Source organism: Egretta garzetta, unplaced genomic scaffold, assembly GCF_000687185.1.
Source record: "Egretta garzetta isolate BGI_Z169 unplaced genomic scaffold, ASM68718v1 scaffold257, whole genome shotgun sequence".
In the NCBI taxonomy this organism is placed as follows: domain Eukaryota; kingdom Metazoa; phylum Chordata; class Aves; order Pelecaniformes; family Ardeidae; genus Egretta; species Egretta garzetta.
In genome coordinates this window covers 408,210-435,435 of record NW_009260344.1, presented here as the reverse complement: position 1 = coordinate 435,435, position 27,226 = coordinate 408,210, and the positions used below count along the sequence as shown (strand labels likewise).

The window sequence follows — 27,226 nt, the reverse complement described above, 5'->3', positions numbered from 1 at the left end:
ATCCCTGTATTTAATATAGTGCTGTTTTCTCCGGGGATGAGTCTGCTGCACCCACAGGAGCCAATTTTGCTTTGCCTGACTGACATTTTGCTCAGTTACAAAAACGCCCCCCAAACCTGCTTGTGGCTTTGCTTCTTAGGGCAGGGTTTCATACTGGGGCTTTAAATCCTGCAATTAAATTGGATTAAGCTCAACATGAAGCCGTAGCCAGTGATTTTATTACCTTTCAGAGGAAGCACGTCGGGTGCCACACCACCGTTGTCTTTATTCTTGTTCTTTACTATTCTTCAATCTTAAAGTCTCCTTTTATAGTACCACATAGGATTTTGGCAGTTCTAACAAGTTTTTTACAAATTTTAAGGCGAGGTGACTCCCACCAGCGCTGCCAGGGACCATCTCTTGCTTAAATCCATACAGATATTCTTATTTTCCTAAGCATACGGCAGCCCTACCGTCTTCAAAAGCGATACCAATCTATGCAGGAGGTATTTTCACGGGGTAACCTGAAGCTTGTGATAAATGTGAGTGAAAAATGATTCAGGCACGGATGCAGGAGGGGGCTGCACTTAAGAAAGCTTTGCCTGAGCAAGGTGCCTGGAGTTAGCAAAAAAAAAAAAAAAAAAAAAAAAAATTTAAATAAAGGTAGGAGAGTGTCGTATATTTTATCCCTAGTAATATTACCTGGACTCTGTAGTCACAGAGCAGCGCTTCGTTGCAAAAAGCCCTATCTGGGCAAAACAAATAAATCCCTCCCGTTCTGCAAGCTGCCTCAAGGCAGGTTGGAGATGGCTCAGGGCTTCTCTGATTCCTCCTGGTTCTGGAAATAGGTGGCACGGAGCTGCACCTTGGGTCTGCCTCCCACAACCAGGGTGGTGGCAAGTTAGGAGTGGGAGCAAGTTCATCCGCTGGGCACAGAGGTGCTGGGGCAGCCGTCTGCTCTGAAGCTGATGTGGTGGAGAGGTGATGACTCACGCATGCCATGAATGTGTGAAATAAAGAGCCCAAACCAAAAAAACCAATGAAAAAAACCCCAAATTCCAGCCTGGGTTTCCATATCTCAATCAGGAATGTGATGGTAACTGACTGCACCCTGGTCCCAAATAGGGGAAGGAGATGGTCTGCAACTTCTTGCCCTGCTGTGGCAGAGAATCACATGCCCATTAGCCTCATATTCCTGCTCCCTGCAGAGCAGCAGTAGCCCAGGATGCAAAGGTAGAGGACCTAGAGATCCTCCCGTCCTCCCCCCCCGCCACCATTTCCATGCTCATTTTCTCAAGTGCAGGTCCCCCTCCCCATGCCCCCCACAGGTTCAGCACTCAGCCAGGCCTTGACAGCATGGAACACAGATGGCTCTAACTTTAGTATTCTCATGCAGCAGTGTTGCCCCTGCCATGTTTGGGATCAGATTTCAGTAAAAAAAATGCATTCAATATCATTAATTCAGTTAGGTGGTTACAGAACCGATCTCAGGCACTCTGCTGAAGTAAAGTACCAGCCTGCAGGAGCTGCACCAATTGAATTAACCTTTACTTGAAACATTTTTTGTAATATAAGACCTTTAAGAAATAGGACTCTCATCTAAGTAGAAGACATTTCCTATTTTTACTACCAAGGAAGCACGGCATGGCTCCAGGAGCACTGATTCATTTCTTTCTTTTGTTTTGTTTTGTTTTTTTTTTAAGTTTACCAGGCCTGAATAAAGTATTTTCGCAGCTGTAAGAACTCACTGTTCAATTTGGAGTAAAAAAGCCCTATATGGACTCTGATGGAAAGAAGCTTTGACAGGGATATACATTGCAGTCAGCTGAATCTCACAGGAGGAGGACAAACACAATTTCACATAAGCAGGCAGCTGAGATTTCATCTTAATCTCATGGGGGTTTTATTTGCCACTACCAGCAGAAGCAGGTCAAACAAGGGGTTGCAACAGCAGCTACAGAGCGAGTGCTATGAAAGTGCCTTGCTCTATTTCATGTCTAGCTCTTGCATAATTTTTATCCATCTTTCATTTAGCTACGCAGCTTCCAATGCTATGCATTGGTGAGGCCACACCTCAAATACTGTGTTCAGTTTTGGGCCCATCACTACAAGAAGGACGTTGCATTGCTGGAACATGTCTGGGAAGAGCAACAAAGCTGGTGAGGGGTCTAGAGCACAAGTCTGATGAGGGATGGCTGAGGGAACTGGGGTTGTTTAGTCTGGAGAAGAGGAGGCTGAGGGGAGACCTTATTGCCCTCTACAGCTACCTGACAGGAGGGTGTAGTGAGGTGGGGGTTGGTCCCTCTCCCTGGTAATGGGCGATAGGACAAGAGGAAATGGCCTCAAGTTGCGCCAGGGGAGGTTTAGATTGGGCATTAGGGAAAATTTTTTCACCAAAAGGTTTGTCAAACATTGGAACAGGCTGCCTGGGGAAGTAGTCAAGTCCCCACCCCCAGAGGTATTTAAAAGATGGGTAGAAGAGGTGCTTAGGGACATGGGTTTAGTGGTGGGATGGCAGGGTTAGGTTAATGGTTGGACTTGATGATCTTAAAGGTCTTTTCCAACCTAAATGATTCTATGATTCTATGCAGTCAGTGACAGTTGTAACATGGCTTGATTGTCACATCAGTGTTTGGTATGTTAGTACGAAGGAAATAATGACATGTAGTTTCTACAAGCTGTCCCATTGCCGAAAGTCTTTGCATTCTGCATCTCATTGAAAATAACCCTTTACAAAAGCACGAGTGGCTCAGCGACATCCAGCCCAGCTGCTACCCAAGGAAGCAGTTATGAAGGCTACCCAGTGAAGAACGGTGCCTGCTGTGGCACGGGCTTCACCCATGAGGGTGCACTGCCTACGCCCCACCTTTTGTCCAGGCTCACTCAGGCCCTGCTGCAAGAGACCTTCTCCCAGCAATTCCCTGAGCTCTCTACGCTTATGAAACAAATACCCCAGCCAAAAAGGTGACAAACTGATTCCCACACCCTGCCTTTTTTTCCCTGACTGCTCCCCTTCACCTTCCCATGGAGTCATCACACCAGGATGCTGCTGAGAGCTTCCAAGTGATGGAGTAAGTGCCAGCAGCTGGTGGCCGCTGATCATCACATAAGCCTCTTAAAATGTACTTGCGATTTGAAGCGATTCAGGTAAGCACATAGCTACTCTCTGCAAAACAGGTCCTGTTTTGCTTATCTTCCTCTCCTCCATCTCCCCCCATATGCAGTCAGATCAGTTGTTAAACTCCCCGGGACACAGACTGTGACTTGTTATCCACCTAGGGATATTAGGTATTGATGCAGAGCTTTGGCTCAGGTTAGGAATGAGCATGGGAAAGTAATAAAAATTCAACAGCAATAATGGAGAGTCTGTTGAATTGCGGGCTCTCATGTTACCTTTGTACTGTGCTAAACTCCACAAAATCCTTCCTAGGATGTCTGTAGGAGGAACAGCAGTGACTGAATTAGGCTGGAAATGGGGCATCCTTGATTGTCCTGAACCACCTCCTGGTGGAGTAGGATGATTTCAGGAGTTGCTACTTCTGCTTTGGTATTTTTGTCTCTCTTGCTCTCTAAGGCATGATCCAGTTATTTTATTATCAATATTCTAACCGCTGCAAGATGGTCAGTGATACTATGTTAAAGCATTGCATCAAGGTATGACTGAAAAATGTATAAGCAGTTTGTAGAGTAACAGCATATATAGGTGGCTTGCAATTGCTTCCAAGAATTTAATTCCAGGAATTAAAAAAAAAACAACAAAACAAACAACTTTGTACAGATGTTTGCCTAAAACTATAGAGAAGTGTTTGAAAAGATTGTGCTGCTTGTAGACCAGTTTTCGGGAACATCAGATGGCAGGGACCGGATGCATGAAGTTCACAGAATCTGACTTTGAACAGTTTTAAGTGCCCTGGTCAAGCCTCATTAGGTTGAGCTAACGAGCAATAGGAAAAACATAGAAGCTGTACAGTATATTTATAATATTAGTAAGTACATGGACATACACACTCCTGTATCTACTTGGCCAAACATGAGTGCAGAGTTGATCGCTAGAGCAGGCTTTCATAATTAATCACTCCCACATTTTTTTAAGGGTTTTTGTTTGTTTCTTTTAAATAAGAACTGAAGTTAGAATGATAAACTGTTAGTTTGATTGATTTCAGGGTATCTTCTCTGTAACAGAAAAAGATATGCAAAAGACCCTCTCAGCAGTCTGGTAGTCTAGACAGCAGCAGCCAAAACTGAAGACTGTCAGATTTAGAGATTAACTTTACCTCTTTAATCCTCAAAACTAAGGGACTGAGAACTCTTGATTCCAGCCTGAAGACAAATTCCCTGCACGCAGCTTCTAGATGTAGTCACAGCAATGCTGACAAGAGCTGCCTGGGTGTCTATACAAGGTTCCCTGATTTTTTTCACATCAAATTTTGGATGAGAAGGCACATGGATATTTTAACTTGAATTACTTCAATCCCTGTTGAAAATGAGAAAAATCTCATCACGTACAACTGCCCCCATACTACCTTACAGGGCTGAAGAGATGGGGGAAGTGCGTTTTCTCCTCATCAGAAAGCTTTTTCATCTGATTTTACAGCATAAGTGGCTTTCTACCCACAAACCACTTGCATCCATGTGGCAGACAAGTTAGTGGATTTGCTAAAGTGCTAACTTCCAACAGCTTAGGATATAAAAAATAGACACGTGACCTGCATGTCAAAGTGAAAAAAAGAAATTTTAAAAAGCGCTAAATAAATATTTCACCCAATATGGGCAACATAGTGGACAGAAGGTGCTATCTCTTAGGGATACAGTTAAGAGACAATTTGTTTTGCTTCACTTGCATGGCAAAGGAAAGGCTGGCTAGTCTACCACAAGTAAAGCTGGTGCAAAACCCCCTTAGCTCCTCAGAGGATGACAGGGAGCCAGCTCCTCCTAGGGCTGTCCCAGGAAACCCTCAGCCCCAAGGGCTGGGGGGGCACCCAGCATCTTGAATCCATGGGAAAGGGTCTCCCTGCATGTCTTTAAAGACCAATAGGGGTTCCTGCCTACGTGGTACAGGACTAACCGGGATGCAGGGGAAGAGCACCTTCAGACTCCATTTCTGTTTTCCTGGGTGAGGGACTCTATTCTCTGCACAGATGCCTACCTGGAGGCCTAAGTGCCAGCAACGGGAGTGGGAACCAGGGGTCACTGCATCCGCAGTACGAGCAACACACACATGGATTGAATACGCACGCCTGTGTGATCACTTGCGCATCAAGCTGGACTTGCTGTAAAATAGGGTGAATAGTGGAAGCCAGGTATCAAAGCAGCTCTAAGTCTGGCCAGGCTACTGGAGGGGCCAGGGAGTCCAAGCCAGGTGCTGGAGAAAAAGTGTAGGATGTGGATCTAAACCCAGGAATTTCCAAAACAGTATGCAGACCACTGGCACTCCGTAACACGGTCCACAGGGCTACAGAGTCCTGCTAAGCGACAAAATTTAGTCTTCCCTTGCTATAAATTTGATGGGTGTCACAGGTATATTGAGATAGAGAAGACTGGCACTGGTCCATTAGCTTCAAGTGGTGGAACACACATGAAGAAGCAGCAGAGAGGTGGTATCAAGTTTTGTTAACATGCAACTGTTAAGTCACACTCTTACATCACTTCCATTATTTTGTTACAACAAAAGTTTTATTGCTGTTGCTGATTCCAAATGTCATTTGCCTTTGTCAGTTTACCTGAGTGGACATCTCATTAACACATTTACTTGAAAACATACCAGGAGTTAAATGGGTAACTAACAGGCACGTAAAGCACTATATTACAGTGCACGTCCACATTACTGCCATGTGGAGCGCAGACAGCATTTTAATCTAAGCAATGCCAGAGCTTTGCTCCCATTATCCATAAGGAAGCACAAAAGAATTCAAGGCACGTGTGAACTGCTGCTTTCAAGTAACAGTGAGGCTAGAGGGGTCCATGCAGACAGCTTGGCTTTGATTACTATTTCTTGGCAATACTCGTTTCTTTCATGATATAAAATTGAAATGCAGTATAAAAATACATCTTTTCACAGGGTCTAATAGTGCTGAGTGCAATTTCAATATTTTAATGCTAGAGTATTTACGCTTGAGGTACATTAAGAGTGCAAATTCTGCTGGAGTTTCTTCAGGATACCACGTTCAGTACAAGAGAGGCTAATCTTTTCCTCTTGCTTACCAAGAGGGGCTGCATTTTAAGTTAAACCAGTTTTTCTTAACTTCTCCCATTGGACATATTATCCAGAGGTGTTACTGGTGCCCTGATTCCTCTTACTGCAGGGATAGTTAATGGGATACCATAGTTTACAAACATTCCTTGAATACACCTTTTACATCTGAGAGTCAGCTTCAGCTTGCTTTTCATAGCCGTCTTGATCCTTTTTGACTTGTTTCTTTTCTTCCTCATCGAGTTGTGCTTCAATCTCATTCGGATCAACATAGGTGTAAAAGTAAGCCATGATAGCAAAAATGATGCAAACTGCCAACAGCAAGGCAGCAAACAACACATACTCTGCCCACTGTAAAAAAAAAAAAAAAAAAGTATTATTTATCCATCAATATTTGTTCCTCAAAAGAATGACACCCTTTAACTTCATTCCTTGCAAACAGTAAATTTGGAATGTGAAACTGAGCACATATAACAAGTACCATATGACTTAAAGGACTAAGTATTAGATGTATATAATACATATTAAAGTAACTCAGAATTGAGGCCCTCTCAGCAGTTCTGTCTTCAGTGAAGAGACAGAAATTCTATGAGTGCTGGCAAGTTCTACAATATCCTCTTCCTGGAGGCACAGGAACGGAGCCATAGCCTGAAAAGGAAACTCATCTACTCCTTTTGGTCAGGTAATCTCATTTTTAACCAGGTTGGCAGTGATCCTACTTCCACATAGGCCAGCAGTAAAGTTTCTGCTGATGACAGACCTGGGCAGAGAGCAAGACCAGGATCTTTGGTTTCAAAGTGCTATCTCCACCTGTAAAGCCTCAACAGCTCTGTTTCATGCTCTTTCTGGTTAATGTAGCTGAAACAAGGACTGCCAGACTCATTTCAAAGACAGGCTCTCCCCTCTCTCTGATACCCCTTTTGATTCATTAGGGAGCGCCACAAGTAGTCTGAGAAAGATTTGTCCAAGTGCTCTTCACCAGGAAAACGACAGCTTTCATGCCCCAAGGAGCAAGGTCTGAAACCAATGGAGCCAGAAGAAGGGATGTGGCAAAGCTGAGGTATGCAGGTGAAGGTTTGTTAGCAGCGAACAGAATTTTGGTAGCTTTTAATGCCATTAGTCTAGAATTTCAGCCCAGAAATTCACAGCATTTCCACACCATGAGAAGCAATTTCTTGTAGAGATGCTAGAAACTTCTGCTTGCAAGAGAAGGAACCTGACAGAGCAAGAGTTAGAAGTAGCAAACAAGACATGAGGTAGAAACCTTTGTTGAAGTAGCATTTGTTGGAATTGTTTAAAGTTTAATTTGTGTATATACACAGGTACACACATTGGGGGAGTGCTGGGGAAAAAGACCAACAGAAACTTTAGAAGTGGCTCCAGAAGACAAGTTACTACCCTGTTGTCACAGCCCTCAACACTAGTTTTAATCCAGATAGCTTATAAAGATTCATAACTCCATTACTTATATATTCTAATGAGATTCAGTCAAGCACTAGTTCTACAACTGACTGGTACGCTCTTGTAGCTAACACTAACCTCCTGCGTTCCAGTTATAAATGCAAATCCACCATAACGTTGATGTTCCAAAGTTGTGGTTGAGGATCATCAGCCGTTAACTCCCCCCTGTGTTAGAGCTGCTTTCTCACCGTGTACAGTAAGCGCACATCAATTGCTTGTGTGCTTACCTGCTCACTGAGTTTGGATGCTCCGGCCACGATGAGGACGATTATGTTACCGACAGCCACTGTTAGCAGCCATCCTGCCTGCAGCACTGCCTTCATATTAGACGGGGCCTATAGAAGTAAAAGGCACTTAAAGTTTTAGTCAAACACTGCTATCACTTGTTTTCTGATGTTTACTGCATTCTTTACATTTTAACAAATGCTGGTTCGCGGGGTGGGGTGGGAAGAAGGATTTCTTGGCTAGTTTTGGTTTCTTTTAATTAAAAATTGCTAAAGAACTAAACAGGCCCGGGGGAGGCTTTGAGGAGCAAGAGATTACTAGTACTGACTATAATACCTTTTACTTTGTACACACTGAGGAACTAACAGGCACATTTTACATCTGACTCAGGTGCACATGGTGCACATTAAATGAAGAAATTGAGTGCATCGTGGTCTAGCAAACCACATCTTACAATGTTCCCATCGATGCAGTTTATAGACTCAGAATCAAGGGAAGGAATACACACAGCTAATAACACAAACCAGAATTGGAAGACAAAGGAATTAAGAGTGCATAATTGAACTGCTGCTAAAGACCGTATGGAGGAAATTGGTGTGGAGATAAGGTGTCAGTACTTGTTCATTTTATATTTGAGGGCTGTCCAGTTTGCTTTTATAGCAGCAGCGCAGTTCCACTTATTTTCGATGGAAAGTCACATCTCAGAAGGAGATTTGAGGGCTGGTGGTCAAGTCTTCAAATGGTGTAATTCAGCATAGCTTCATGGAAAACACTGAATGCTAGTGAAACAAGGCCAGCTTGTGCCAGCCTATAGTCCTACTAGGGAGCTCGAGGACTTCATTGTTCAAACAAAGAAGCAATATGGGACCACCACTTAAAAACAATAAATCATAGAATCGTTTAGGTTGGAAAAGACCTTTAAGATCACCGTGTCCAACCGTTAACCTAACCCTGCCATCCCACCACTAAACCCATGTCCCTAAGCACCTTGTCTATCCATCTTTTAAATACCTCCAGGGATGGGGACTCGACCACTTGCCTGGGCAGCCTGTTCCAATGCTTAAATCACAAAAGGTCTTCATTTGTACCGGGATTCTTAACACTACTAGAGCTCTGAAGAGCAAAACCTACCTGGGAGTATGAAAACTCCAGCCCAGTGACAGAGAACACTACTTCTGCACACGTAAGAATAAAATACTGAGGGATCTGCCAAGCCATATGGACTGTGTTGGGTGGGATATCTTCAGAATATGTTATGTTGAGAGTCTTTTCAGTACACTGGAAATTAAAATAGCACATTAGGAACAGCGCTAAAGAGTCTGTACACGAAAGGCACTCTAAGCAGTTCTATATCATCTCTATAATCATGTATACACAAAAGTTCTGGGTAGGTAAGAAATATTGTATATGAAGCACTGCATACCTAGTTATAAAGTGGTAGTTATTTTACAGCAGACTTCATGCAAATCCTTTGTGTCTAATATGGCTAAAGATTTAAAGCCATTAATGATGAACATGAATTCTTGCATTATATCATTACCATACCAATCATAATTTGTATAGTTAATGATGGGTTTATGTTCTGTTTAACATATAATAATTCGATTATATGTACAATTGAGGGCAAGAGGGATAATTCTACAGGTGTCTTTTTAAGTAAAGAAAACATTGACGTGAAAAGTAATCCTGTCTTGTCCATCCAACAGCACTGGCAACTCACCTTGTTAATTACAATTGTATAGGCACTGCCAAATCCAAATGCTTCTGAAGCAACTGAACAATTCCCTGAATTTCCAGCAATTTTAATCTCATCTTTTCTGAAAAAGAAATAAAACACAGTTCAGACTATAGGTACAGACAGCTGTGTGTATTATATAAAATAAGAGTTCTATGTCCTTTCCCTAAGGACAACTACATCTTTAAGTGGTTAAATTTAGGTAAAGGAAAATGCTTACCTTCCTCCTGGAAAGAGGCTGTAATTACTGGCAGAGAGAGGTTCCACGGTTCCAAAAGCAGTGTCACCCATAGTGACTTGGACAGCATGGGGAAAATTGTTTATGAACCTGTAAAATGAAATAGTGATTAAATACTTAACAAAATATGCATAAGTCAAAGAATACGGGTTTTACTTTTAGTTATATACTGGCAGCACAACAAGTATCAAGTCTTCCCCTTTCATTTTTATCAGTCAACATTTCTGAAAGAACTCTGAATCTCTTAAAACGTGGCTAATGCAAAAAGCAAACTAGACCCATGTCAGCCTGGTGCCTGCTTAGGAGAATGTCAAAAGCAAGCCTCTACTACAGCCAGTAACAAGCACATCTGCAAATGGAAGGTGCAGAAGAAAACCAGAAAAGCGGTGGGATACTTCTCACCCAAGATCAAAAAGGAGGTAGACATGCAAGCTGTGTTGGTTGCCTACAAAAAAGTCTAAACAATGAAGTGAAACATGCGCTTTCAATTTTAGCTAAATTACACCCAAAGTAGATATGCAAGATTGCTTAGGTGAATCATGCCCCAGAAGTTCCTACACCCCTTAAACATTGAGTGAAGTGTCCAGCGAGAGATTTCCTACAGTATAGAAAGCTATGTTAAGCAAGAAGAGTCCACTCAAGGGGCAGACTGAAGTCACACTACTGCCAGAATTTAGTAGCAAAACAAACCCTACCTGATGAGATTATTTCCTTCTTCTGGTTTGGACGTGACATTGTCAGACAGCTGGTGGAAAAGAACATTGTCAAGATACTTTGTTGGCATCAGTGAACAGCTTAAATATGCACTATTACATGGCAGTGAGAATTAACAGAGGCTCCAGACCTTTCCTTTTAGGATGCTATTAAGATACATGTCTACTAGAAAACGCTGTATGACCACACATTTAAGTCTTGGTGAAAGGGTAATTGTCAATTTAAATAATAAGTTGGTCATTTTTCACTTTTGTTTTTTAAGCAGCATCCTGCCCTGCTCTCCACAGCTCACCAGTCTTACTGATACAGGAGAGAGGGGGAGAGACAGAAAACAAGACAAAGGAAAAGCTACCCAGAGCTTGTCCTCTCCGCTTCACACACTGCACGTAGATACTGCCAAGACATTAATGTATATCTTGAGAATTAAGCAGACTTACCCAGTGAGCAGCAATGCCTGTCGGATTATTTTTAACTGCAAGAGTATGACGGTTTCCCCCTGACCACTGGAAAGGTGTAGTTGTATTTTGATTTCCAAAGGCTATGTTTAATAATTTCAACTGGGAAGTCTCAAATGTCATGTACGCCGTCTACAAAGACAAATGAATTGCTATGAATTTTCACACAACTGCATATTTATCTACACCTTTGAGGGAGAGTTATGGACTCAGGGGGTCAGTTTACAGGGTTGTCACTTATGAATTTTCACACAACTGCATATTTATCTACACATTTGAGGGAGAGTTATGGACTCAGGGGGTCAGGAGTTTACAGGGTTGTCACTCCTGAAGTGCCAGAGATGGCGAGTATCTCCCAACTTTTGTTTTTGTTAGGTTTTCTACAACAAGCACTAACTTCATTTGATCATTATTTTTTATTAATTCGTTTCGTTACACAATCTTCAGACTAACATGGGCTTCCCACAAGCATCAAGGAATAGCTGTCATATTTCTTGCTCCAGATAGATCAGGTTTACCACCACCAGGTAAAAATCTGTTTAGCTACAGAGACAGCACTAGCATAAGATACAGCATTTTCCAAATGGCAACACCTCTTAAGAGACGCAAACACGAGCTGCATCTTTATGGTTTCAGTGTAACAGAAGTGACTATTACCGGGACATATTTTGAATATTCTACATACATTTAATCAGCATAAAATACTTAAAACATTAATAACCACGTTAATTTAGTACTATGTAACTAGTGCTACATGTAGTGTAGTGTACTACTACTACTGTAGTAAATGTAAAGTAATATAATGTACTACTACTACTACAACAACAGTACTAATGTAGACCTTGTTTTATAGGATTATAAAAAGCATTTTATAATCCAAAACATCTGGATTATAAGATGTCTATAGTAGGGAGTGGAGCATTTTACACCCTTCATCTTCAGGCGTGCATCATGGCTATATCAGTTCCACACCAGCATAGAGTTTGTGTGCCCATATCTTCTCTTGACAGGTCAATTTTCATGCAAGGCAAATACGGAGGAGAATGGAATAGGGTTTCTCCTCTGACATGGAAACAGGCCTGCAGGCTATCAGAGAACACACTTCCTAACTTCCATTATTAAATATGTCCATCAGCCCCACCACATTTTTCTGTCAATAGGGCTATCAAGGTTGATAAAAGGTTCTTCGACAGCAAAATCTGAAGTTTAGTATGTGATGTAGCCACAGAAGCAGCTCCCTGTGCAAGTAAGTGATCACTCACAGCAAGAGCAGTGGCTTACTAGAGCTGAATGAACTTTTCTTTAAGGAAGGGGTGTTCTTGTCATTAAGAAATGGCACCTTTTTGGCAAGAGAGAAATTTTCAATTAGTTCAAAATCACTATTAAGATTCTTAAACTTACTTGCAAAAAAGCTCTTGCCAAAACAAACTAGTACTACTTAGACTCTTGAAATAGCTATCACTTCTTCATTCACTGTGTTTTCCGTAACAATTAATTCCGCAATTAAAAAAAAAAAATCTTTAAAATTACTAGATAAGAAAGCTAGAAAAAAATCAATTTTGAACCGTTAAGAACCACTTTGATTTACTCCATTAGATTTTTTTAACTTGCCATTCCCCTTCTCCCCTTACTTACCCCCTCCATAGACTTTACACTGACATTCTGAAGTCCAGGTTCAAACTGAACTGTTGCACTACCAGTACCTAGATTTATTATTTTGATTTGGGACTGATCAGCCGTAGGGAAAACTGGAAGAGTTTTCTGTAGGACAGAAAAAAGTAAAATCAGTGCCCTATCCTAAGTCACATGGAAATAGTACTGTAATTTACTGTGATCTTAATTATCTCATGATGAAGATTAGCGTTTGCCTGATGATCCATGATTGTCAGAGGGATGCAACTTTTATAAATGGGCTTTGCTACTACTCTCACGAGCTGTCTGACTGCTGCCTCGGGAAAGAAGCCTCTCATCCACAACAATGCCTCCATGGACAGACATGGTTGCTCTTTGACCATGTCTGGCAGTGTGTTGCCACTACCACAGCCACTCTGAAGTTCAGGGAATGGGCTTTTCCCACCTACTGTGGCAGCCCCGGTTCCTGAGATTCTTCGTGCCATGTTCTGACTCATTCTCCCCCAACACTGGTGCTGCTGAACTGGGCAGAAGCATGTATATGGGCAATGCCCAGTGTAATGGCCCAGGGAAACTGAATTTCTGGAGACTCTGTTTCCCACCAGATCCAACAGTAAATACCTTCTGCTCTTGCAGAGCATCAAGAGCTGCAAGAGTTGTGCCTCTTTCAGTTCTGCCTCAGACTTTCCTCCCTTCCCATACTTTTATCCGCTTCAATCTCTTTAGGTACATCACACAACAAAAATGGGTCCATCTTTACCTTTCTGCAGGAGATTCTTGTGCAACAGTCTGGGAAGCTACCAGCTTTGATGAAGCTCCTGCCCAACGCCAGTAGGTGTTTGTGCACAGCTCTGGCCTTCTGAGCAGGGCATTCAGAGAGACAGCCTGGATGTGTCTGTACCAGCTGAAGGCCAGATCCTTTACTTTCAACTTCAAGAGGCAGAGTTGAATATAAAACTTGTTTCACTGCTGGACCCAGGCATTAAGGAGAGAATTTCTCATTCCTAACTACAGGTATTTAAGAGTTGAGCATCTCAGCTGGCTAGTGCATGATGACTGTCAACCATTGGAATAATCTCCCCAGGGAGATGGTTGACTCTACCACATTGGACGCTTCTCAGGCTCAGCTGGTCAGGGTGCTGGGCCATCTTGTCTAGACCGTGCCTTTACCTAGAAAGGTTGGACCAGATGATCCTTGAGGTCCCTTCCAACCTAGGATTTTATGATTCTATGTCAGGCAGGCACCTCTGGATAGCTGTTCAGCTCTCGGGATGCAGTGGATCACCTCCCAGAGGTGTTGCTGACTCCCCCACTACATGGGAAACCTACATCTGGTTCAGGCATGAGACCCCCCACTTTGGGGCAAGGCAAGTTAGGTGTGAGGAATCCTGCCTTAAACAGGTATCATCTTTGCTCACACAGTGATGACGCTTCCCAGACTGTGGCCTGTCACACTTCACTTCCGGTCTAAATATCAGAAGAGATCGGCGATGTAAAGCAGCCCCCTGGTAGGCCAAACAAATCTGTGTTTCAGCTTTTAATCTCAAAGACCAGAGGTTGCCTTTAACGTATCTTTTATGTTAATGGCAGATGAGATTCGTTTTTTGCAAGATGGTGTTCATAGCTGGTTAATTTTTTTAAAGTATATTGCAATAGTGCAATTAGCATAGTGTTTTCCCCTCCTCTACTTCTGTGCTCACATGCTTTGTTCCGAATTTAGGTGTCTTGGCTCAATTTCGCCTTAAACACATTTTATTCCATATTAACAACATTAATAGTAAATACTTGCGTGTGACTGAACTTACGTCTATTTGCACTTGCACAAGGGCAGCAGCAACGAAAGCCAAAGATGCAAGGAACATACCAACAGTGATCTTCCTCAGGGGCCTAGTACAGCAACAAAACACATACGTGAGTTACAGGACAAATACTAATTGGAAGCTTCAGTTGGTTTTGGGTTTTTTCCCCACAGTGGGAAACTCCAATGGCCACAGCTAGCACGTTATCACCTTCTGAAGGGCTGATGCTGTTACAGAGAGCGCTCTGCTGAGCTGGGCGCCTCAATTCATAGTTGCACTATCAGGAAATGTATCTTCCCTGCAGCATCCTAATAACCTGTTACCCTGCATCTGCTGGGCTCAAACATTGCCTAATAACCATAATTATGAGATTTCTGGAAAAGTCTGATCTGCAGGAACAAAAAACCCAATACAGTATGGTTGCTAGCTTTAAAACAACAAAAAGCCATGAAGTCAGGCTTTTTTTTTTTAAAGGTAACAACTTGTGTCTCTATTGGTAGGTTTAAATCAAAACAATATTGAATAGAAAAAGTCAGGCGAATATGCTGAATTAGGAGGCAGCTACTGACATTCAGGTAAGCTGTGAGGGTAAATTTTAGATAGATATTTTATTTACAGTAGCATTTGTCATATGTAGAGTGTCCACAAATGAATGACAGTATTTCCAGCGCAGCACCCCCAGCTCCGCCCCAGATTTTGCATAACTAGATGGAAAAGACCGTATTGCATTTTAGCCCTATAAGGACAGTTGTAAGAACGATATTCTCTTCTGCCCCTCCAACTTGGAAGCGCTTGCCACATCGTTACCAACGTTAAAAATAATGTGCAACACCCTCTGAAACTACACCTAGAAGTATCCAGTGAGCCAGACTCCTCACTGGGACTGACGAGGAAACACATCGTGTCTCAGGTAGTTTTAAGCCCAAAAGGTGATGCATGCTAAGGATGTATGTTATATTTCTACTTCTTTGGGAGGAGAAGGCATAGATATGGAGGAAGTGGAAAACAGTAAAATGCATCTCTCCTGCAGTCAAAAGGTTTTGCCCTTAACTGGAAAATATCGTTACTTTGCTATTAGATTATCTTCCTCTGCAAGTGGTAAGCACAGGCGCTACAGACTGGAGACCTTTTTATTATTATTATTATTTTCACATGTTTAAAATATCAACCCAATTTTAAATACACCCTTTTGTCCTTAGCTGAATGCTTGCTCTTATTACATTAAGGCTGAAAGAGCAGTTTAACCACTAAAATGAGCCTCTGTTGCAAAGTCAGGTAAGTATGTCAACTTACGTAAAATTGATCTTGCATTTCTTGATTAAAGGATAAACCACAGTATCCACAACTGGGACCATTATAACAATCAGGATTGGATTCACAGTCTGTTGAATATGAACGTAAGAAGGGGAAAAATTAAGTATTTTTCAAAGTCTTGTTTTAAATCAAGGACAATTAAATACATATATTATATATATGTATATATATAAAAAATATCTTAGCATTGCCAGATAGAAGATTACTGTACCTGCATTTGGTCCGGCTGAATCTGAATAGCTCCCTGGTGAAGAAAAGATAAATAGGTTTTAATATTAAGACAATAAGTAAAAAGTAAATGTTAAATAAAGAAAAACCAAAGCAATAAAAAGTAACCTACAAAATTCCCATCCATTGTGGTTGCTTGCAGTGTCCATCTTGACCCCTTAACAAAAGAAGAGAAAGTTAATTGTCACAATCTTCCAAAGTTCCTCTTCAACTGTTCAACTCTTTCTCTGTGTCAAGTGATAGGAAAGCCATGCAATGTAATAAAAAATAAAACTAGCTCACTACGGAAGTATTCCTACTCTGCAATGTAAACATTTGAACAAAATGATCCTTGTGGCCCATTTCACTTCATTTACTGGTTCGATGAAACAGAGCGGAAAATAATTTAGATGCAGAGATTAGCCGGGGCGACGGCAGGGGCACCCTGCGCATGGCACTGCCCCGTGCTGTGCAGGGCAGCCACCCCCACGCCTGCGTGCTGCCGACCCCAGCTGGGGCGTCCCACACCACCCGTGTCCCCGTCCTTCCCTCAGGCAGCCCAGCAGCGAGCGGCCAAGCCGGGGCTGGACCTGCCTTGAACCCTCTGCCCAGAAAACCTGCCTAGAGCTGGCTCAAGCAGGGCTGGCTTACAGCCCAAGCCTGGGGCGAGACAAGAAACGTGCAAGGCTGTGGCGAGAGCCTTTAACCGCCTGCCATGTGCCACTGGGGGATGCGATAGTTATTATTCATCTCATGAGCGTTTAGTTCTGAATTTTGCAGCAGGGCTGCCTATCCTTAACAGGTCACGCAGAGAGTTACAGCTCACCGGCACCAGACTAAAGCAGTGTGATCCAGGCAATCTGGACCAAACTTCCTACACACTACCTTGGATAAAGCTTTCAGCCCCTGGTTCTCTCAGATACCCTCCTAAATTCGTACTTCAGCACTTAACTCTGAAAGCCTGCTTTCATGAGTCCTGAGCACCCAGTCCACCAAGTGAAGGGGAATTACAGGCTTATACTTATGCCTGAAGGTGTGAGGTATTTATAACAAGTTTGAGCGAAAAAGCCAACAGGCATCCAAGCTCATTTCATCCCCGATTCTCCAGAGCATTTACGCTAGGACTCTACATTGCATCTCCCAAATTAGAGCGGAAGAAGAGTTAGAACTAGGAAAGCTTTAAACTACTGTTTCATCCTCAGAGTCCTGGCCAATACAAGATTTGGAGAGGCCTCAGCCACTGAGTCAGTCCTGGGCATGTCCAGATAAACTGAGTTACCCTTGGCTGCAGAACATTCCGTGCTAATGTGACTCAATAACTACCCCTTTGCACCAGAACCAGGGTAAAAAATTTGCAAAGAATAAGCTTCCACCCTCATATAAGCACCTTTTATGTCTGGTGACCTCAGAGTACATAGAGTGACATTGTACAGCCCTGATTGCCAAGCCAAACAATTTCTACTTTACCTGCTGGTCAAAAAGCGCCCAGAACATGGGGAGAGGGATGTAAAGGAAAAGCACCTTCAACACCATCTTAGTCTGAGCAATCAGTCGTTTCTGCAGCAAACGAGAATTACACAAGAGGAATTAGGCAAAGAGAGAGACACAGCTGCAGCCTGCTATTTGCGGCACAGCAACAGGTAAAGACGCATCCTGTAACGTTTACCCACGTGCTGAACTTTGTATGTGTGGGTACTCCTGCTGGGTTCTGTTAAAAAGCACAAGGTCTGCCTACGGGTGCGGGAAGGGCTGCCGGTTAAAGGTGACACTGATATCGGAGAAACCTGTGTCTCTTGGCACGCGTACTGATGGCAGCATGAGATTTAGCACTTTAGCACTGCTTTATGTCTCTAGGAAGGAGGCGTTTGAACAGCGGGTGACCGAGGAATGCATTTCACGCATGAAAAAATGCACAGAGGCAAAAGGAAAATAAAGGGGACAGGGTGAGGTTTGTGCTGCAGGACAGGGTAGATAGGAGGCAAGGGACATGGCTGGGGACTATGGGACACAAGGCTTTCAGAGTCATGGGAAGGAGCTCATACTGAAGCTGGGGGGATGCTGTGTTTATCCACTTAAGCTGAAATTCCTAAGCGTAATTCTGCAGTTCGACACCAAGACAAGTGTTATGGCCCCGGGCATTAACCATGACAGTCAACACCATGCCCATATTTCCCTTCTGCAGTCATTAAACCAGCACATTTTTGCTTGAAGTTGGTTCTGAAGCTGGTTTACCAAGAGAAACAAGAAGTTGACAGGGCTAATGCTTGCAATTTCACCAATTCAAAACCTAACAGGTGCTTGCATTTGTTCAACAAGGGAAACAGTCTTTTCTTCATCTCCCTCGAATTTCCCCGGGCAGCCCATGATCACACAGAGCATCGCCTCATACACAGCTCTGCTTTCTCCCCCAGGAGCTGGGGCAGTAACCTGCCATCCCAGGGGAGCACTGAGGTTTGGCCAGACCATTAGCTTCTAAATGACTGAGAGGCCCAAAACAATTTGCCCAGTGCTTGAGGCAATGGATTGGAGCAGACAGAAGAGAAGCTGAGGGTCAGGGGATGTCACAGCATAGGAGTTCGCTCATACTTACGTCATACTTCTCACTTGCCCAGTCTAGCCAGTGCTCTCTCTTGGGCAACTGCTTGCTGCGATGCCGAAACCGGTTTTTGATGGCAAACTGAGGAGAAACAGAATTTTTTTTAATGCTGTTACAAATACTTGTAATGCTATAAGCTGTTTTGCCATTAAAGATGACATTTCCTCTTTGGAGGGTGCTAGATGTGACTGACTTCTGTTAACTGCTCTAGGCATCGAAAGGAATATTGCATTTAAGGCCTCACACTGCGTATCCACCGGAGCAAGCACCTGGGATTAGGGGAACCAAACAGCTCAGAGTAGCCTCTCTCAATGTGGGTTGCTGTTAGGAACTCAAAGACCTGCCTACTTCAGACTTGCTTATATACAACAAGAAACAGAAGAATGTCATACGCACATGTTTGCAGAGCTGAATGGCTATAAGGGTACATTTCATTATCAGAAGCTGCATCTTGTAGCTATTCCTCATACCTTGGCACTGACTGCACAAATATAGTCCTGATGAACTCCTAAGACTTTCTGCATGGAATAAAATGCAAGACTGAGCTGGGCCTTAGGGGCAGCACTCTAAGCAACGGCCAAAGTCACGTGTAGATATTTGGTTTTTACAGTGCTTACAAGACAAGCAATGGTCTGGGCTATAACAAGCTGGCAGATCTGCATGGAGAATGAAGGAGCCCATAAATGGAAAAAAAAAATAAAAAAAAAATCCCCTGATCTCAAAGCTGAGGCACTGCAAAGTTGGGACATCCAGTGCTAATCATGCAGATGTAGCTCCCTTCCTTGCAGGCTTGCACTGACACATAACCCCCCTGACCTCCCTCACCCAGTAGGGATCAATATACCTCTGAGTTGTAAATAACATTCTTCTAATAAGCAATAATTTTTTTCCTGATAAGAGCTACTATTAACTCTGTTCTTGACTCAGATCAAGGCATGTGTATCTCGTCTTACAGGGCTGCCTAAAGGCACACAAGTGAGGAAAGAATCATTCCCAGCAGTCGGGATAAGCTTTTACACATCACTGACAGCTTACTTTGTTTCCTTTGTGTCTAAATTCAGATATAAACCGAGATATAGATAAATAAAAAGGCAGTCTGTAAATCTGGAAGTGTCAGTAAGAAGCCTTCTGCAAGGGAAAAAGGCAAAAAGCTTCAGAAGCTTTCCTCATATTATGACAGATTACTGATCTAGGCAAGTGCCCTGAACAGTTTTAAAAATTGCTGTCCGGGTTTTGGGGAATACAAACAGTACTTACTCCAATGCATTTGGCAACTTGAATCATTACGTTGCCTTGAGGTTGAACTTTCTTGTACATCCTGCTTCCAATTATGAACACAACTACAACACACAAACAGAAAGCGACTCAGGGTTAATTGAAAAGCATGGCAAAGTTGGTATGGAAATCATAACAATCAGGGAGTTATATCGGGATGGCAATAATCATAGAATCGCTTTGGTTGGAAAAGACCTTTAAGATCATCGAGTCCAACCTTTAACCTAACCCTGCCATCCCACCACTAAACCATGTCCCTAAGCACCTCATCTATCCTTCTTTTAAATACCTCCAGGGATGGGGACTCTACCACCTCCCTGGGCAGCCCATGCTGGTGCCTGACAACCCTTTCGGTGAAGAAGTTTTTCCTAATGTCTAGCCTAAACCTGCCCTGGTGCAGCTTCAAACCATTCCCCCTTGTCCTATCGCCTGTTACCAGGGTAGTACCTAAGGAGCAAATGAACATGCCTACTGGCATATTATCGTACAGTAAAAGAAATCAAGTTAATACCAGCAGGTCATTACTATTTAAGGCAAAGGACTAAATCAGGAAACTCCTAGGGCAAGTCCCCAGTGGGACATTAGTTTGATTGAGGTACAGCCAAAATGAGGACCGCTCAGGACCTTGGCTCTGGCCTTGCCGCACCAGACTAAGACAACTTTATAGACTCCTTCTCAGGAGGGTAGGGTGAGGTCACCGGCAGCTGGAGGCCCACTTTGCGTGGCCTCCCAGTTAGGACCACAAGGGGCCAGGACCATGAGGGATACCCTGGTATGCACTGGCCACAGTGTTCAAAAAAATTCCCCCCACCCCCTCAAGTTTCTGGGTCTTTGTGCTGCAGCAGAAAGGCTCAGGGAGTGACCCACAGTGCAGCTAGTAAAAACACAGGTGTTTGAGAAATACCGACACGCCAGTACGGCATTTCTCGAGTGCCGGGACAGTTATCTAGCGCAGTTCATTATCCTGGGCTATAGGCAGTTTCCAAAAAAACCCCCCACTTTTCCTCAGAGCTCTCACATTACATTCAAAAGATCTTATTTATACATCCCAGTAGTGCAAGAAGTATAGCCAGTAAGTTACATAATGTACAGAATTTAATGGTATAGTTGTGCCTCTCCCCAGCCTCATCAGTCTCCCCTTTGTAAATCAGTCTCTTCTGTAAAAGCGAGTGCTTCAGGTTAATCCCATCCCCATGAAAAAGTCAAAAATTGCAGAAATGATCAGGTATGGGTAGAGGTTGATACCTGAAGATTTCTACCACTTTCTTGTTATTATGAGATCATTATCCATCTAATCACACCCGAAACTGAAGCAGCAAGATGCAAGCAGTTCCAGCTTACCCAGTGCAACAGCCATGAGGGCAGCAGGAACTCCAAAAGCCAGTGGGTAACATCGCTGTTTGCTGTGAATGCCACACTCCTGAGCTGCAGTACAAAGTAACCTTAGTTAGAAGTCACAGTCAGCGCTGCCAGTGTTTTACATCGGATTTCTGCTCTTTGCATTCATTCAAGGGGAGGGGGGAGGAAATCATCTCTGCTGATGTTACTGACAGAGTGGATGATCAGTATCAAACTTATCTTTCATTATCAAAAAGGGGAATTATGTATCACAAGAAATCACAGAATGGTTGAGGTTGGAAGGGACTCTGGAGGTCATTTGGTCCAACCCTCTCCTCAAGCAAGGCCACCCAGAGCCGGTTGCCCAGGGCTGTGTCCAGATGACTTTTGAATATTGCCAAGGATGGAGACTCCACAACCTCCCTGGGGCAACCCATGCCAGTGCTCGGTCACCCTCACAGTGGCAAAGTATTTCCTGATGATCAGAGGGAACCTCCTGTGTTTCAGTTTGTGCCCATTGCCTCTGGTCCTGTCACTGGGCACCACTGAGCAGAGCCTGGCTCCCTCCTCTTTGTACCCTCCCCTCAGGTATTTATATACATTGATGAGATCCCCCCGAGCCTTCTCTTCTCCAGGCTGAACAGTCCCAGCTCTCCCAGCCTCTCCTCACAGGAGATTTACATTTGGTTTTACACTGAGGACTGAAGAATCCTTCTAGAAAGGTCGAATTCGTGTTCTTGGTGAGAAAGGAACTAGCTTACAAAAGTTTTGGGACAACTTCATAAACAAAGATGTAAGTAACATAAGTGTAGCTTGTTGAAAAAGATTCTCAAACACCACACAGCCCCCAGCAGTTGTCAGTGATTTGATTTCTAAACCTCACACATACATCCTGAGATGATGCTCAGCATATGGACATAGCTATTAACAAGGAAAAGTAAAAGACTAACCAAAATGACTACGTTTTTCACCATACTTCTAAAAGGAGAATTAGAGAGTTTGGTTTGGAAAAAAATATTAGCTTGCAGCTAATTAGTGTCCTGATTTAGTTGTATTGGCCTTCTAGTTAAACCTTTACAGGATGCAATGGTATCACTTTGCTCAGCTGAATTTGTGTGGTTTTCCAGGGTAGTTTTCACCCTGTATCAGCATGGAAGCAAACCGCATGTTGTGGCTTATGCATATCTCCTTCCATTTTGGGAAAGGATAGGATTTGCATTAAGCAAACATCTAAAATGTTTCTACACAATCTGTTCCAGTCAAGAATCTGAATACCAGAATTTCAGCCCAGTGCTTTAGGGTTATTCCAGAACTCACATGCTGTTTTCTTTCTTTTGAGAAAAACAGCCCTCCTCAAACTCCTGCCAAGCACATCCATACAGCACCATCTGTGTAAGCTCGCAATGAAAATCCATACACATATGGATCAGTGGTGTGTTTGCTTTTTGTTTAGGATCACGCTATTCGTTGTAAGCAGGAGAGAAAATAACTTTCTCCTTTAACGATATGAAAAACATGCTTTACTTTGTCACATGGATGAATGCGTTCCCATGTGCATAGATGCTTCTGTACTTTGCATGGGCACACTTTGGAATAGCCTCCACTTCCAGAGTAGAGGGCTCTGTCCCCCCTTCTCCTCTCTTCCCTTCCCTTCCCAGCAAGCAGAACAACTCTTTCTCATGTGATGGTTTTAAAGGCATTGGAAGAGGTGCCACATTTGTACCTCCATGGAATTAAAACATGCCTCAGGCATAGGAGCTGCTGGCTTCAGCATGTCTCTTCAGATCTAGCACTTCCGATCCCAATGGCAAATCAGACCTCAAACTGGCTTGGTTTTGGCAGTACCTCACCTGTGAGAAGCGGGACGACGTATGTGAAAACTTGAAGACTATTTGCCAGATAACACCACAAGGTGCCAAAGAACAGACCTTTCCTTTAAGCCTAACTGAGCTGCAAATCCAACACTCATCCTTTACTGATGTTTAACTATTTTGTAAACGAATGTGTGGCCTTACCTCTGAGAATTGGGGTGATTATAGTAGATAGAAGACTTCCAGCATTAATGGACAAATAAAAGATAGAGAAGAATCTACTTCTTTGTTTTTCCTACAGTAAAAACAAAAAGATGTTTAGAAAGGCTTAGCCAGAACCATGTCTATCAGCCTAGGCTGAACAACCAGCAGCTCTGTTTGCACAGTTCAAGACAAATCGTTATCCAGCTCCTTCATCTGCTACTCAGGAAACACTATGGTAATGCACGTGTCTAAATACGTATATTATTAGAGTATTATAATAGCGAAACATTAGTAAGAGTACCTGCATGATTGAAAATCTGAAAGACATTGTTACCTGATCATCTTCAAACTGATCTCCACCAAACGCCGACACACAGGGTTTGATCCCACCAGTACCAAGTGCAATAAGGATCAAGCCAGTCACGGACAGAGCACTGGAACAAAGTAGAAAAGAGAAAAAGGAAAAAAATAAATCACTTTGCTTTCTCACTTAAAGCATACGTAAGAGACTGATTGCAAGACAGTTGAAATTCAAGTAGCATAAATTGAAGGCATAAGCTGTCCCACCCTTCATCAACCTGGAAAAAACCCATGTACAAGGCAACTCACATGTGCACCGATACGTTATCAGGAGAGCCATCGTGGTTGTGATCCGTCAGGTCATTTATGGAGCTCACAGACATGACTGCCTGCCCAATCGTATAGACAATGGACAGGGAGACAATGGTCCTGTTATAAAGAGAGGAAACAAATTTTTAGGTATGTTGATGCAATTACACACATATACATACATACACAGATAACGCAGACTTCTCATTTCAAAGATGCTTAGTAAAGAAGCGTAATTAACAGATACAACAAGTTATGGACTCAACCTACCACAGGCTGCTGTAAAAATCTGTCCACATATCTCTGTCACAATATTTCTATTCTGGGTTTTTTATTATTATTATTATTATTTTAGCTAGCCTTGTTTAATTAAGCAAGGCAAGATGACAAATAGGTTCTGTAGGTATCACCAGGTCACGGGAGATATTTAAATATCTTCAGTGGTTGCCTTTCTAATAACCACCTTGAGAATGCCGTTACCGTATTTCACATAGGGTGAAGTTCAAATGGACTAATCTACAACACTGAAGTATGCAATTTACACTGATTTTAATATTGGTTAAGTATTTTCTATGTTCTTTTATATTCTAGCTGCAATGAGTAAAAAAAAAAAAATAATTTAAGAAGTCTATTTTAAATGTGGAAACTAACCCAGAAACACTGTGAACAACAACCCTATTACCCCACTCTCTCCATTGCAAGCGTACCAACATCCTTAAACCCAGAGCTGAGCGAGACCAGCGCTCGAGTACAGACTGCAGGCTTTTAGTCTGACTTTCCTCTGACCATGAGGTGCCTAGAAAGGTAATACTACTGAATTACCAGTCCCACCCCTGCCATTCCTTTAGGGTCCATTCCTCTTTCCTGTACGTAAGAACATACTCCATTTGAATTTCACTGGAGCTTAAGTGCATGACTATAATTTAACCCAAGTTCATCCGCTTCCTTGGTTGGGGCTCCATTCAATAGGCACAGACCCAGGTCTCTGGTTTGGAGGAAAAGCAGGAGAAATAGGATGCAATGATGTGAAGTTTAAGAACTCCCGTTTGCAGAAGAAGCAGTCCCAAAGCCAGGCCAGTCCATGAAAATGAAGGGCAGGGCTCAAGGACCTGCGACAATCCAAATCTGTTTGAGGAAGGCAAGAGATCCCCATGGCAAGTTTGGAGCACGCAAATACAAGAGCAGTGGAGGAAGCATCACTCACACCATTCCCCAAGCTGTTCTCACTTTAAAACAAGATTTTTTTCTGACTTTAAAAAATGCTTTTCCCTGTAGCAGGGTAAAAATCTATATGAAGTGGGGCAACAGTGAAGCTGAATCTGCTATTTATTAGTACTTATTAGATAAAATTGAGCTTTTTTTAAAAAAAAAAAAAAACCAAGAACACTTCTGTAGAGATACTTTAGTTGCTTGGCCTAACAACTTAGGAGAAAGTTCCTGAAGAAAATGAAGCCTGAGCTGACCAGGAGAGAAACTTTTGGGGTTTATTGGGGAGGCTCATAAGCATGCTATGAAGACAGCAGTTACATAATTGGCACTGCAGTGGTGTTTCCCAATTAAAAATAAATAAATAAATGTAAACTTCTGTACTGTTTTCCCCAAGAACTTCACATCTATCGATATGTGAGCAGGTCCCGGCCTGCTCCTTGGCAGACATTGCACAAAGGACACTGACTGCAGAAGATTTGAGCCTCTCCCATAAGAGTGCTTAACAGTGCTTGGGTAACCTCCCCTTCCTCTTGTCATCATAGATTTTTTTAATTAAGCTTTTCTCATAGTGCCCTGCTGTATTTTAGGGCATCTGTAGATAAAACCCAGCAATTTCCCCGCCCTCCCCCCCCCAAGAGCATTTTTTTTCTTGTCAAGCTTAAAGTTCCAGTTTTGCACCCTGAGCCATTCTACCAAGTTCCTGCTAAGGGTCTGGTGGCCAGGGGCTTGCAGCTGTGGCCCTGCTATACACAAGTACCAGAGGAGAAGGAATGCAAGGGCTGCAAAGCTTCATCTGATAAACCAGGTAAAAGCCAAAATAGTTCATAAAAAAAAATTATTAAAAAACCTACCATCTGAACAAGTGAGTGCACGTTATGTCCAGGCTGTGGCCTGCAAGATATCAAGCTACTTGCAATGGCTTATACTGGATGAGGCCAGGTCCAGGGAGCACACTTGACAGTGGTTGCAGCCCTGCTCTCCCAGAGGCTGTCAGCACAGCAGAAGGTGATGGTGCAGCCTTCAGCCGACCGACCGCACAGCCAGCTTCATCTCTAATCTCTGGGAGACCTTTGACAAGTCAGCTAACATTCCTGACTCATATCCCTCCATAAAATTTTTATTGTGCTTTTTTCAGGCAAAGTAAACACTATTAGAATCACGACATCGGTAAAGGAGAGCAAGATCAGGCTGCTGGAAATAAATTGGTTACATTTCAAAGCACTTCACGCAGCACTACTTTTCTGAGCAACTAGCACGCAGGTAAAAACCCAGAATTCATCTTTTAAAGAACAAGTTGCAACTCAGTAAACCTCCCACTGAACTGTCAAGTCAATACTGAAATCACTGAATATTTCAGAATATATTTCAAGTCCCAGTTAATATCAGATAGCGTGGTATTTCACTATTTCTTTGGCCACCTGCAACAGGTGAAGAGGCAGTCCAATGTAATTATAACCTCCAGTATCTGGTTTTGCAGTCTGGTGAACGCGTTCCTTAGTTTACCTTAAGTTTTGTCCACATGAGAGGAAAAACATGCAGCATGCTTGGAAAGCAAGCTACTACTCTTAGCTGATTAGCAGAACTGTAACGTTTGTTAACTCATAGTGCAGTTTCAAGTCTGAGCTTAATCAATTAAAACATCAACCTTTGGAGAAAAAAAAAAAAACGAAACAACCAAACACACAAGCAATCCTGGAGTAGCCAACACCAGCTCTGAAGCTGTTGTTCTGAGCTGCTGCTTTAGGTGATGGTTTAAGTAACACCGATCTTCGGTGAGCTTTCATGATTTTTGGTTGTTTTCTGAGGAAGCACTCACTTAAACTTTCCCAGCCAAGAGTCTGCAATGAGCGCTCCAAGGATTGGTGTCAAGTAGCACAGAGCAACGAAGGTGTGGTAGATGGCCGTAGACAAGTTGTCATCCCATTGCAGGAAATATTTGAAATATAAAACGAGCACCGCTGTAGGAAGAAGAACAAATCAACAGGTTACAAACCAAAGTCAGGGCTGGGTGAGTAATGGTAGGCATGAGGACAGACAGGACGCAAGACGTACCTCGCATGCCATAGTAGGAGAACCGCTCGCAGAACTCATTGATGACGATGAAGAAGATGCTCAAGGGGAAGCCAAAGCAGCTTGGCTGGAGGCAAGAGACAGAGAACATGAGCTCAGAGCTGTGCAACAGACCAACATCGCTCGCTGTGACCCACAGCCTGGGCAAGCTCCATACAGACTCAG

General features: G+C 43.0%; 1 protein-coding gene across 1 annotated transcript in view; it reads right to left on the bottom strand.

The window, feature by feature from the left end:
* Positions 1-6,331: 6,331 nt before the first annotated feature.
* Positions 6,332-27,226, bottom strand: part of SLC15A1 (solute carrier family 15 member 1) — a 37,051-nt gene continuing 16,156 nt past the window's right edge. The window contains exons 3-23 of the mRNA XM_035898114.1: positions 27,044-27,128; positions 26,808-26,949; positions 23,783-23,902; positions 23,508-23,607; positions 23,174-23,264; positions 21,162-21,245; positions 19,803-19,885; positions 18,540-18,626; positions 17,417-17,506; positions 16,083-16,127; positions 15,954-15,986; positions 15,722-15,810; positions 14,435-14,516; positions 12,633-12,758; positions 10,980-11,129; positions 10,524-10,573; positions 9,811-9,918; positions 9,576-9,672; positions 8,987-9,133; positions 7,858-7,965; positions 6,332-6,520 (exon numbers count right to left, since the gene is read on the bottom strand). Coding sequence (XP_035754007.1) covers positions 6,332-6,520; positions 7,858-7,965; positions 8,987-9,133; positions 9,576-9,672; positions 9,811-9,918; positions 10,524-10,573; positions 10,980-11,129; positions 12,633-12,758; positions 14,435-14,516; positions 15,722-15,810; positions 15,954-15,986; positions 16,083-16,127; positions 17,417-17,506; positions 18,540-18,626; positions 19,803-19,885; positions 21,162-21,245; positions 23,174-23,264; positions 23,508-23,607; positions 23,783-23,902; positions 26,808-26,949; positions 27,044-27,128 — 2,106 coding nt within the window. The remainder of the gene's footprint in view (positions 6,521-7,857; positions 7,966-8,986; positions 9,134-9,575; positions 9,673-9,810; positions 9,919-10,523; positions 10,574-10,979; positions 11,130-12,632; positions 12,759-14,434; positions 14,517-15,721; positions 15,811-15,953; positions 15,987-16,082; positions 16,128-17,416; positions 17,507-18,539; positions 18,627-19,802; positions 19,886-21,161; positions 21,246-23,173; positions 23,265-23,507; positions 23,608-23,782; positions 23,903-26,807; positions 26,950-27,043; positions 27,129-27,226) is intronic.